This window comes from Ceratotherium simum, chromosome 34, assembly GCF_057802395.1.
Source record: "Ceratotherium simum simum isolate JZ-2026a chromosome 34, ASM5780239v1, whole genome shotgun sequence".
In the NCBI taxonomy this organism is placed as follows: Eukaryota; Metazoa; Chordata; class Mammalia; order Perissodactyla; family Rhinocerotidae; genus Ceratotherium; species Ceratotherium simum.
Window position 1 is genome coordinate 20,721,191 of NC_141933.1, and position 12,595 is coordinate 20,733,785.

A 12,595-nucleotide genomic window follows, 5' to 3' on the forward strand; every position below is an offset into this window, starting at 1 on the left:
GAACCTCCAGAAGGAACCAGCCCTACCAACACCTTGACCATAGTCCAGTGAAAAGATTTCAGACTTCTGACCTCCAGAACCGTAAGAGAATGAAATTGTGTTGTTTTAAGACACTAAGTCTGTGGTAATTTGTTATAAAGGCAATAGGAAACTAATACACTAACTCTATTAACAAAGCTTAAAAGCAAACCTTGAAGGTATCAAACTGATTACAAGTAACTTAACTGCACCCCAGAAGAAGGCCCAACAATATTTAAAAGAATACAACAAAATCCAACACCCAATAATGTAAAACTCACAATGTCTGGCACCCAATGAGAAATTACCAGGCAGGCAAAGAAGCAGGAAAATATGACTCATAACCAGAAAAAAATTCAATCAATAGAACAGACTCAGAAATGACACAGATGATAGAATTAGCAAAGACATTAAAATGACTATTATGAAAATACTCCATATGGTCAAGAAAGTAGAGGAAATAATGAACATGAAGAGAGAAATGGAAGATATAAAAAAGACCCAAATTTAATCTCTAGAGATGATATACAGTATCTGAAATGAAAAATACGCTGAATGGGATTAATAGCAGATTAGATATTACAGGAGCAAAGATCAGTGAACTTGAGACATAGCAATAGAAGCTATACCAAATGAAAGAGAGAGTGGGGAAAAGATAAAAAAATGAACAACCCATCAGTGACTTGTAGGACAATGCTCAGTAGCCTAACATATATGTAATAGGAGTCCCAGAAAAAAGTGTGGGGGGGGGGCACTATTTGAAACAATAATGGCCTAAATTTTCCAAATTTGATAACTATGAACCCACAGATCCAAGCTCAACGAACCCCAAGCAGAAGAAACATATAGAAAAACACACCAAGCAAATCATAATCATTTTTAAAGCAGCCAGAAGAAAAAAGAAAAAATCATGTAAAGAAGAACATAAGAATGATAGCAGACTTCACATCAAAAATCATCTTTAAAGTACTGTAAGGAAAAAAAAACTTGTGAACCTAGAATTCTATACCCAGCTAAATAAAATATCTTCCCCCTGCAAAAAGGCAAAATAAAGACTTTTTCAGACATACAAAAGGAAATGCATCACCAGCCAACCTACATTATAAGAAAGGTTAAAGGAATTTCTTCAGGCAGAAGGAAAATGTTACCAAAGGAAATCTGGATTACCCAAAGGAATGAAAAGCACTAGAAATGGCAAATATCTGGGAAAATAGTAAAGTTTTTTTTTTTTCTCATTTAAAAAATATCTTTAGGGGGGGCAGGCCCGGTGGCGCAAGCGGTTAAGTGCGCGCGCTCCCCTGTGGTGGCCCGGGGTTTGCCGGTTCAGATCCCGGGCACGCATTGACACACCACTTGTCAAGCCATGCTGTGGCGGCATCCCACATAAAAGTGGAGGAAGATGGGCATGGATGTTAGCCCAGGGCCAGTCTTCCTCAGCAAAAAAAGAGGAGTATTGGCAGATGTTAGCTCAGGGCCAATCTTCCTCTCTCTCTCTCACACACACACACAAATAAAATAAAATAAAAAAATAAAAAATATCTTTAGGGGCCGGCCTGGTGGCACAAGCGGTTAAGTGCACACGCTCTGCTGCGGCAACCCAGGGTTCGCCGGTTCAGATCCCGGGCGCACACCGACGCACCGCTTGGCAAGCCATGCTGTGGCAGCGTCCCATATAAAGTGGAGGAAGATGGGCATGAATGTTAGCCCAGGGCCAGTCTTCCTCAGCAAAAAGAGGAAGATTGGCAGATGTTAGCTCAGGGCCGATCTTCCTCACAAAAAAATAAATAAATAAATAAAAATAAAAAATATCTTTAAAAGACATCTAACTCTACAACCCAGCCACCTACAACTAGGTATTTACTCAAGAAAAATGAAAACATATATCCACACACAGACTTGTACATGAATGTTCATAGCAGCTTTATTTCCAATAGTCAGAAACTGGAAAAAATCCAAATGTTCTTCAGCAGGTGAACAGATAAATAAATTGTGGTATATTGATACATTGGAACACTACTTAAAGAAAAAAAAATTGATACACACAAAAATGTAGATGAATCTCAAATAATTATACCGAGTAAAAGCCAAGAAAAAAAGGAGTATATATTGTATGTACCCATATATACAAAAGTGTAGAGAATGCAAATTAATCAATAGGGACAGAAAGTAGACCAATGGTTTTCAGGGAACAGGACAGAGGGCAGAAAGGGATGGATTACAAAGAAGCATGAGGAAACTTTGGGGGAGACGGATATATTCATTATTATAATTGCAGTGATGGTTTCACGGTTGTATATGTATGTCAAAACTTATCAAACTCTACACTTTAAACATGTGCAATTTATCACATATCAATTATACCTCAATAAAGATTTAACAAAAAACAAAAAGATAACTGACTATATAAAGCAAAAATATTAATGTATTGTGGGGTTTATAATATATGTAGAAGTAACGTAGGACAAGGAGAAAAGGAAGAAAATGGAAGTAAATATACAGTTGTAAGATTCTCACAATACCACTTACAATGAAGTGGTATAATATCATCTGAAGGTTCACTCTGATGAGTTAAAGACGTATATCATAAACCCAAGAGAAACCACTAAAAGAGAGAAAAGGAAGAGAAGTATACCTAATATTATCCAACAGTGGAGATAAAATGGAGTCATAATAAGTACTCAACCAAAAAGAAGGCAAGGAAAAAAGGAAAATGGAACAAGAGATGGGACAAACAGAAACAGCAAGTTGACAGATTTAAACCTGATCATATTTATAATATTCAATGTAAATAGCCAAACACTCCAGTTAAAAGGCATATATTATCAGCTTGGATTTTTTAAAAATGCTGTCTACAGGAAACCAATTTTACATACAAATACACAAATAGGTTAAAATAAAAGGATGGAAAAAGATATACTATGCAAACACAAATCATAAGAAAGCTGGAGTGGCTATATATTTTTTTTTTTTTTATAATTTTTATTTATTTATTTATTTTTTTCCCCCAAAGCCCCAGTAGATAGTTGTATGTCATAGCTGCACATCCTTCTAGCTGCTGCATGTGGGACACGGCCTCAGCATGGCCAGAGAAGTGGTGCCTCGGTGTGCGCCCGGGATCCGAACCTGGGCCGCCAGCAGCGGAGCGCACGCACTTAACTGCTAAGCCACGGGGCCGGCCCAGGAGTGGCTATATTAACATCAAACAAAGATCTCGGAACAAGAAATATTACCAAGGATAAAAGGAGACACCTCACAATAACAAAGGGGGCAGTTCATCAAAAGGACATAATTCTAAATGTGTAAGAACCTAATAACAGAGTTTCCCACTGCTTGTATTCCAAAAGTAAAGGAAAATAGACAGATCAACAATTTTATAGTTGGAGATTCCAATATTCCTCTCTCGATAATTGATGAAAGACAGAAAATCAATAAGGACATAGAATATTTAAATAACATTATCAACCAAATTAACCTAATTGACATTTGGAGAATAATCCACCCCAAAACAGCACAATACATGTTCTTTTCAAATGCACATGGCACATTTACTAAGATAGTCTGTATGCTGGGCAATAAAACAAATTTAAAATGTAAAAGGCCTGGATGTTTTCTGTTCATAACAGAATTGAACTAGAAATCAATAATAGAGAGATATCTCAACTATCCGTAAATATTTGGAAATTAAACAACATATTTCAGAATAACCCAGAGGTCAAGAAGAAATCATAGGGGCTGGCCCCGTGGCGTAGCAGTTAAGTGCACGTGCTCTGCTGCTGGCGGCCTGGGTTCGGATCCCAGGCGCATACCTACGCACCACTCATCAAGTCATGCTGTGGCGGCGTCCCACATAAAGTGGAGGAAGATGGGCACGGATGTTAGCCCAGGGCCAGTCTTCCTCAGCAAAAAGAGGAGGATTGGCATGGATGTTAGCTCAGGGCTGATCTTCCTCACCAAAAAAAAAAAAAACAAGAAAGAAAGAAAGAAAGAAATCAATCATAAAGAATTTGGAAAATAATCTGAAGTGAATGAAAACAAAAACACAACAAAATCTGTGAGATGCAGCTAAAGAAATACTTAGAGAGAAATTTATAGCATTAAATGGTTATATCAGAAAAGAAAAAAGGTCTCAAATAATCTAAGCTTATCTTAAGAAACTAGAAAAAGAGCAAATTAAACCCAAAGTAAAGCACAGGAAAGAAAATAACGGGGCAAAAATCAATGAAAAAGAAAACAAAAAACAACAGAGAAAATAAAATCAATGGAACTAAAAGCCGGTTCTTTGAAAATATCAATAAATTTGATAAACCTCTAGCAAAACTGATCAGGAAAAAAAGAAGACACAAATTACTATTATCAAGAATATGAGGGCCGGTCCCGTGGCTTAGCGGTTAAGCGCGCACACTCCGATGCTGGCGGCCCGGGGTTTGGATCCCGGGTGCGCACCGACGCACCGCTTCTCCGGCCATGCTGAGGCCGCGTCCCACATACAGCAACTAGAAGGATGTGCAACTATGACATACAACTATCTACTGGGGCTTTGGGGAAAAAATAAATAAAAAAAAAAAAAAAAAAAAAAAAAGAATATGAGGGGGACATCACTATAGATCCTGTAGCCATTCAAAGGATACTAAGGGAATACTATGAACAACTTTATGCCACTAAATCCAACAATTTAGATAAAATGGACAAATTACCTGAAAGACAAACCACCAAGCTCATTAAAGAAGAAACAGATAACTTAAATTGCCCTATATCTATTAAAGAAATTGAATATATAGTTAAGAACCTTCTAACAAAGAAAACTCCAGGCCCAGATGGCTTCACTAGTGAATCCTATGAAAAATTTAAGAAATAGTACTAATTCTACACAAATTATTCCAGAAAATACAAGAGAAGGGAACACTTCCAAACACTTTTTATGAGGTCTACATTATCCTGATACCAAAACCAAAGGCATTACAAAAAAAGGAAATTACAGCATATTTTTAAGTGATCATCATCTGGTATGATATGATTAAACTAGAATATCTGATATAATAAATAAAATACAACAGATTCTAGGATGATATATTTATGTAATAATCTAAGTAGAAGTATGGGTGTGTATAACAGTGTATACAAAGAAAGATGCCCAAAATGGGATTTCAGGTAATATTTACTTTATACTTTTCTCTGTATTGTTTGAATTTCTTATGATGAGCACAGGTCATTTTTATAATGAGAATAAAATAAAGTTATCTTCATTTTGAAAATGTAATACACGTTCCCTTGCCAAGGGGCTGAAAGATGTAAAGATCAGAGCCAAGGTCAGATAACTAAAGAATGAGGCACTGCTGCTCCCCCAGGCACTAGTCTCAAATCAACCACTGTCAGGATCTGGGAGTAAAACACAGACGGTTCCCCAGACCACCGTACCCTTCTTCTGCTCCAACCTAGCTTCCTGCCAGTCTCGAAGTTCAAAGGCCCAGAACAATCTCCACAATCATGTAAGGAAACTTCACTCAAATGCACGTTATAATAAAGGGTGATGGAAACCAAAGGCAGCCTCAGCCTGGCACTTGTTTAAAGCAGTTCTCATTCCCCTTTTGGTCAGGAGGCTCTTCCCCTAGGACACTGTTAGGCTACTTCTTAAATCTCTCTATTCCTATCTCCTGGATTTCTAGAAAAAAACAAATCTCTTTCTGCGTGGGCTCTGGATTCCAACTTCGATTTAAAGCTGCCCCTCCTGGGCCGACCCTGTGGCTTAGCGGTTGGGTGCGCGCGCTCCGCTGCTGGAGGCCGGGACCCGGATCCCGGGCGCGCACCGAAGCACGGCTTCTCTGGCCACGCTGAGGCCGCATCCCACATACAGCAACTAGAAGGATGTGCAGCTATGACATGCAACTATCTACCGGGGTTTTGGGGGAAAAAATAAATAAATAAATAAAATTATAAAAAAAAAAAAAAAGCTGCCCCTCCTGGTGGTCGCCTGTCTCACCAGCCGGGCAGGAAGCCCACGGAGCTCTGTCCCCAGCGCTCCCCTGTGCCTTTCTTCTAGCTTCAGGCACTTGTTTTCTTCAACACTCATCTCATACCTTGAATCCTAATCTCCAAGCCTGTCTAAACTGGCCTTTTCTGATGGGCTGCTTTCCAAATTTTCCGCTTAAGAGAACTCATCCTGGGTGCACCCTTGGCCTCTTCTACCTCTAAACCAGAGATGGAAAAACTGAGCTGAAGGGGAATCCAGAGCACAGGTGTGTTTTGTTTAGCTACAGAGCATGTTTAATTTTATTTAGTTCCCAACATTAAAAATCAGGATATTTTAAAATGAAATCCTTGTGCTATGTTGATGGGAATGTAAAATGGTGCAGCCTCGATGGAAAACAGTATGGGGGTTCCTCAAAAAATTAAAAATAGTTACCATATGATCCAGTAACTCTAATTCTGGGTATACACCCAAAAGAACTGAAAGCAGGACTTGAAGAGATATTTGTACACCCGTGTTAATAAGAGCATTATTCACAATAGCCAAAAGGTGGAAGCAACCCAAGTGTCCATTGACAGATGAATAGATAAGCAAAATGTGATATATACATATAATGGAATATTATTCAGCCTTAAAAAGGAAGGAAATTCTGACACATGCTACAACATGGATAAACCTTGAGGATATTATGCTAAGTGAAATAAGCTAGTCACAAAAGGGCAAATACTGTATGATTCCACTTAGATACCTAGAGTAGTCAGAACCATCGAGACAGAAAGGAGGATGGATGCCAGGGGCTGAGGGGAGGGAGAAATGGAGACTTAGTATTTCATGGGTACAGAGTTTCACTTTTGCAAGATGAAAGAGTTCTGGAGATTGGTTACACAAGAAGGTGAATGTATGGAATGCCACTGAACTGGACGCTTAAAAATGGTTAACATGGTAAATTTTATGTTATGTGTATTTCATCACAATTTTAAAAAAATCAGAACTTTTCATGTAAAAAAAAAATCAGGATTTCAGGCTTCATTTGAAAAAAAATCAGATCTGACACCACAGGACCTAGATTCTTGCTTATCAACAATTTTCAGTTTACCACTGACCCCACCCCACTACATCATTCTTCTCTTTTATCTATTTGGCTTCTTTAGGCATGGTGAGTTTGCGGCTCCTGCTCTAAACCCAGAGAGTCATTTTCACAGTACAGTCATGTGCCACAAAACGACGTTTTGGTCAATGATGAACCGCACATACGACGGTGGGTCTCATAACATAAGTACCATATTGCCCAGCTGTGCAGTAGGCTATACCATCTGGGTTTGTGTAAGTACACTCGGTGATGTTCACACAACAAAATCGCCTAACGAGGCATTCCTCAGAACGTATCCCTGTTGTTAAGTGACACATGACTGTACACTACCCTCCAATGTTAGCTCCCAGCTGGACAAGCTACGGGTCTTTGGTGGAGGGGCCAACACCCTCACCCCTTGGCAATTGATGATAAACCCCAGCACGATTAAGACCATCCCTAATAAATTCTATGCCAAACCTTGCCCCAAAACAGCCTTTCCCCCTTTCTCTCCATTTATCTAAATATTGTTCTTCCTCACTCATCCATGAAGCCCTCTCTACCGACTCTAATTCGCAAGAGGTTCTTCCTTCTCTTGTGTTCTGTAGCATTTAGCATCCATACTGCTAGTTATCTTGTATGTATACATTCCATCTACCTAGTTACACTTCAAGCCTCTCATTCATTCAACAAATATAAAGCAGCTACCCTGCGCCATTGTTTTAGGCACTGGAGATACAGCGGTGAACCAGAAAGACAAGGTCCCTGCCATCACGGAGCTTACTTTCCAGGGGACAAAGACATACAAGTAAGTAAAACATTTTAGATATGATAAACATTGTGGGGGAAAAGTGAAGCAGGTAATGAGATAGGGAGTGACTGGGTGGGATGGGGGCTACTTTAGGCAAAATGGTCAGTGAAAGCCTCTTTGAAAAAGTATATTGAGCTGAGACCTGAATGGTAAGAGGGAGCCAGCCATGAGCAAAGACAGAGCAGTCCAGTCAAAGGGAACAGCAAGTGCAAGGACTCAGTTTCAGGGATAGAAATAGCTAATATGGCTAAAGCATAGGAAGTGAGGAGAGACAGCAGTGTAAGAGTCAAGGTCAAGGAGGTAAGAGGGGGCTTAGATTCTATTCCATGTGGTGACTTACTGGAGGGTGGTAAATATTTTATACTACCTAATATTTTAAGGGCAGGCATTCAATAAAGATTTGAGTATCACAACCATTTACTTGTTTGAAAATACCCACGGTTACTTTTGATCCCAATCATCTTTGTTACTGGATGACTTTTCATTCCTTCAACAAACACTTCTTCAGCACTATCATCTGGCCCAGGGAACTGCTCACCCCTTTAATGAAGGTGGGTTTGTCCTTTGTGCCCAAGTTCCAGAGCATGATATCTCCCCCTTTGGAACCCACAGCCAGGGTGCTGGGGTGAGTTGGGTGCCATGCCAAGGAAGTGGCCCTCCTGTCAAAGGGGGCAGCCTTTTGGAATATCCGGTAAGAAGCCAGAGAGTGCAAAAAGGACTGCTGGAGACCCTGACACAGAGAGAAAAGAATTAAGATGAATTAAAACCCAAGTCTTGGATAAACTGCCAATCTCTGCCTCCTCCATAGATAAGCCCCAGGGCCAAGTCCTCCCACCAAAGGAAAACTAACTGCCCGGCCCTGTGCATGGAAATATTTGCAAAGTACATGAACTAACCTTCGAAAGCAAAGGGGCAGAGTACATTCCAGCTGGGACCTTTATGGCATAGGACTTCTACCTGGCTGAGTGCCCGTAGGCCAGTCACCAAGATAGGGGTGATCTGACCACTCTGACAACCCGCTGAACCAACCTAGCATCTAACTTTGGAGCATCCAGTAGGAAAAAGGCACCATGCAAACCCTTGAGTACTTCAGCCAGGAAGCGCCTCACCTGCTGTAGCGATGACCAGGAAGCTCTGCCCAGCTTATGCTGGTGGAGGGCCCTGACGATGCTGCTGCATGGTGGCGGGACCTGCAGACTAGCCAACTCCGCCCAAAGGCAGCTTGAGTCAAATCTTCTGCTAGAACCTGCCAAGCAGAACAAACATATTTTCCTCTCCGACCCACTCAAGAAAGGTTTTTCTGCTGAAATCCCAGAAAGCCTGTTGTTTCATTCAGCATGGCCAATTTCTCTCATCACCTCCTAAGGCCTTTCCATAGTTGGCTCAGTCTCATCCAGTACAAGAAATAAATAGTGAGTAGGAATTCAGCCCGTTCCCCAAAATAGTCATTGCAAAATTATATACGATCTTGCAGGGTTCCTGAGAAATGAGTCAAAGAAAAACACAATGAAGTATACTACAGAACTCTTCCCAGTTTGGGTTGGAAACTCGTGATAGGGTCAGGTGACAATTTTAAAATCACATAAAATGCACAATAAAAAGATTTTAGGACAGCACAGTAGAAGTGACTGTTTGGGATAAGCAGTATCTTTAAATCCTATACTAAAATAATGTAGAGGTGACCCGTTGGTGTCCCCAAATCCAATCTGTTCTCCTGAAAACCAGCAGGATCCAGAGGGTCTGGCAGGGCTCTAAATTAACCAGGCTACTTTTGGGGAGGTAGATCCACCTAGAATAGGAATAAAGCAAGTCTGGATTACCAACAAGTATTTGAGGATCTGATCTCTATGAATCCCGCCTCTTGACAACCAAATTCTTTCTTCTCATGGACAAAAAACCACTTAATCAACAACTCCCTACTCTAGTCTTTTGAGTCCCTCACACTCCTCATAGCCCCAGGTTCAAGCCCGGACAAATCCCCGAGAATGAGTTTCGAAGGAAGGAAGGAAGGAAATGGAGGGCTCTCACAGCTGAAACCAACAACATACTGCTAACAAGCGTGACTATCGAAATTCAGCGCGCACACACCACCAGGCAAGGGAGATTATTTTAAGCGGTCCTCGGTGTATAAAAATCCCGGTACAAACAAGGAATTTGCCAAGTCCGTTGTGTCTGTTGTAATGGAGCTCATCTGCCTCTTGCCATCACCTGAAGGGAGTTAAGCCCAAACTCTAGGGTGTCAAAGGACCTGCAGACAAAATGCATAGCCTGAGGCGTCCAACCCTTGGGACAGCTTCAGGAATTTAGGAGCACCCATCCCCCACTCCAGCCTCCTGCGTGAGAACCCCACATGGCAGCATTATGAAAGCAGCAGGCGCAGGCAGTACCGGGGCCCTTCGCACAGAGCTTTTTGGCCTCGGGCTCCAGCTCCCTGGGGCTTCTGCTCCTCTTGCTCTTGCGGCGCACAACCACCTCGGGGGTCTTCTGGGTTTCTGGGCGTTTCCTGGGAGCCATCGCGTCCTCCGTGCGAAGGGGTACTGTGCTCTATGCCGAGATCATAGAAGGAAGATTGAGAAGCCTCTGGGGAGAAACAAGGCGGAGACCAGAGAACCCGCTGAGCCACAGGTAGGCCAACTAAGCCAACTTCCCGCCAAACAGGCTCACCGCGAGGGCGGGGGCGCGCGCGGAGAGACGGGAAGTGTGTCAGGGGAGGGGCTCACCGGCTCCCTGGAGAAATGATGTATCGCCTACGTGTTGGGCCTGAGCTGGTCCAAGTCAGCTGACCCGCCAGAAAGAAAGATGGTTACCCGCCCTAGGCCACCCAACCTGAAGCCTCTTCAGACGCGGCGCTGCCAGGCCTTTGCGCGTCCTCTAGAGACCGGGTGCCAATCAAGGCTTCGGCTCCACCTTCTCTACCTTCTAATTGGTGGCCACGCCCGCCTGAGCTTTGTGATTGGCTGATCCGGTACAGTTGGAGAGAAGCGGCTTTGTAGAAAGCTGGCAGGTTCCTTGTGAAGGAAAGCGAGTACTTCTCATCGGCCAGCGTTGTTGTAGATGTCGAGTAGTACTTATATCTCTCCAGCTCCGTCGAATCTCAGCTGCTCTGTGGAGAGTGGTTGAAATGCGCACCTTTTTAAGGTTTCCCCAAACTTGCTGTCTGCCTAGGGAGCAGCCTGGGGCAGTCATGGGCCGGAGGGCGTGAGGCTAACTGACGGGGCTGAGGTGTTGTGCCCTGACTTCAGCCAAAGGCCAAGGCAGCCAGCCTCATAGGTAGCCCGACAGGAGACAGTTCGGATGCACCCTACTTTTTGCGACGAGCCCGGCAGGAGCTGGGGTTAGTCTGGACAGCTGGTCCTTTCCTTCCACCGGCTAAGCCAGGTGCCAGGCGCTTTGGGAGGGTGAGAGGGGACAAAAATGCATTAATGGTAGATCCTGCACTCGAGGAGCTTTCAGACAGGTAGGGACGAAAGACAGTTACAAACAGAACTCTTGGAAGGAAATGAATGCTCCAAAAGAAAAATTGGAAAATGCTTTCTTGGTGGAAAGATCAGCCCAGCATGTTAGAAATGGCAACCACTAGTGGGAAAGGCAAGCTGGTGGCTTCTCCCCTGCTGGCCTGTAGCTGTGTTTTCAGGGCTGTGTTACAGAAGCAAGCTGCCCCTCTTACTCAGACCGGCCATTAGTTTCACCTCAGTAGGGTGCTCAGTTCTGGGGGATCCTGAAGTATAAGAAACGACCCTACCTCTAAAAGGTTTACAACCTACTGAGAAGAGAAAAAATACATGTGAAACAACTCAAACAATTCAAGATGGAACACAGTTGAGTACCAAATTGTGGTATGCCAACCAAGACATTTAGATGCATTCAGAAAAGATAATCCAACGGAGAAAGAAGTATTTAAGAAAGACTCAGGGAGGATGGGATTTCGTGGAGCTGGCTGGGGGAGGGAGAACATCCTAGGAGGAGAAACAGCTTGATAAAAGTTAGGAATGGGTGTGGGTTATGAGAAAAAAAAGCAGCCCCTGGCATCTGGCAGCTGGCCTGGTACTATTAGCTAGGTCTTGGTGTTCTGTCAAAGTAAACAATCTCACAAAATATCTACACCAGACAAGGCCATTGTGTGACCCTGAGAGATCAACAAAAACGGGATCACTCATGTCTGAACACAGGCAAAAGTATGAACGTTGTCCAAATCACAAAGATGATGGAACATCTCCCTATTATTTTGGCTAATATGAATGACTGCAGATTCTTTGCCAATCACAGCTTTAGCTTTGCTTCATTCCTCCCACCTTATAGACAAGATGTATTGATACTCAATCATAGAATTACCGCCATTTCCTGACAGCCTCCAATCCAGAGCAAAGCTCCACTTCTTTGAACCCTTATCCAAATCATCTAACACAAGCCAATCCTATAAGTTCTTTCTCATACCTTCTTACAGAGATGTTTACCATTCCCCATGGTATGCATCCTCTGTTGCAATGAGCAATAGACTCGAAGTTGAGCTATAGGAGAGTCCCTGATGGTGTTTGGCTTGGGAGCATTGACATTTATGAGTAGGGTAGGAGGCAGCTTGAAGAGGAGAAAATTGACCACATTGAGGATCTGTGCAAAGTGAGAGAGGCCAGATAAAGGGGGAAGTTGAATGGCAGGCAGAAGAATTCACATTTCATTCATTCTACTGACATTGATCAAAAACCTACTCTGATCCTGGCATTATTCCAGTCAA

The 12,595-nt window shown here is 42.5% G+C and overlaps 2 protein-coding genes across 4 annotated transcripts in view; one reads left to right on the top strand and one right to left on the bottom strand.

Annotated features, from left to right (window-relative positions):
* The window catches only part of DDB2 (damage specific DNA binding protein 2), a 24,094-nt gene extending 13,710 nt beyond the window's left edge, over positions 1–10,384 (bottom strand). For all 3 annotated transcript variants that reach the window (XM_004436934.3, XM_087423010.1, XM_087423011.1), the window contains exons 1-3: positions 10,251–10,384; positions 8,973–9,109; positions 8,402–8,593 (exon numbers count right to left, since the gene is read on the bottom strand). In XM_004436934.3, coding sequence (XP_004436991.1) covers positions 8,402–8,593; positions 8,973–9,109; positions 10,251–10,377 — 456 coding nt within the window. In that variant the 5' untranslated portion in view covers positions 10,378–10,384. The remainder of the gene's footprint in view (positions 1–8,401; positions 8,594–8,972; positions 9,110–10,250) is intronic.
* Positions 10,364–12,595, top strand: part of PACSIN3 (protein kinase C and casein kinase substrate in neurons 3) — a 20,910-nt gene continuing 18,678 nt past the window's right edge. Inside the window, exon 1 of the mRNA XM_087423001.1 lies at positions 10,364–10,488. The gene's annotated coding sequence lies outside the window, so the exon portion shown is untranslated. The remainder of the gene's footprint in view (positions 10,489–12,595) is intronic.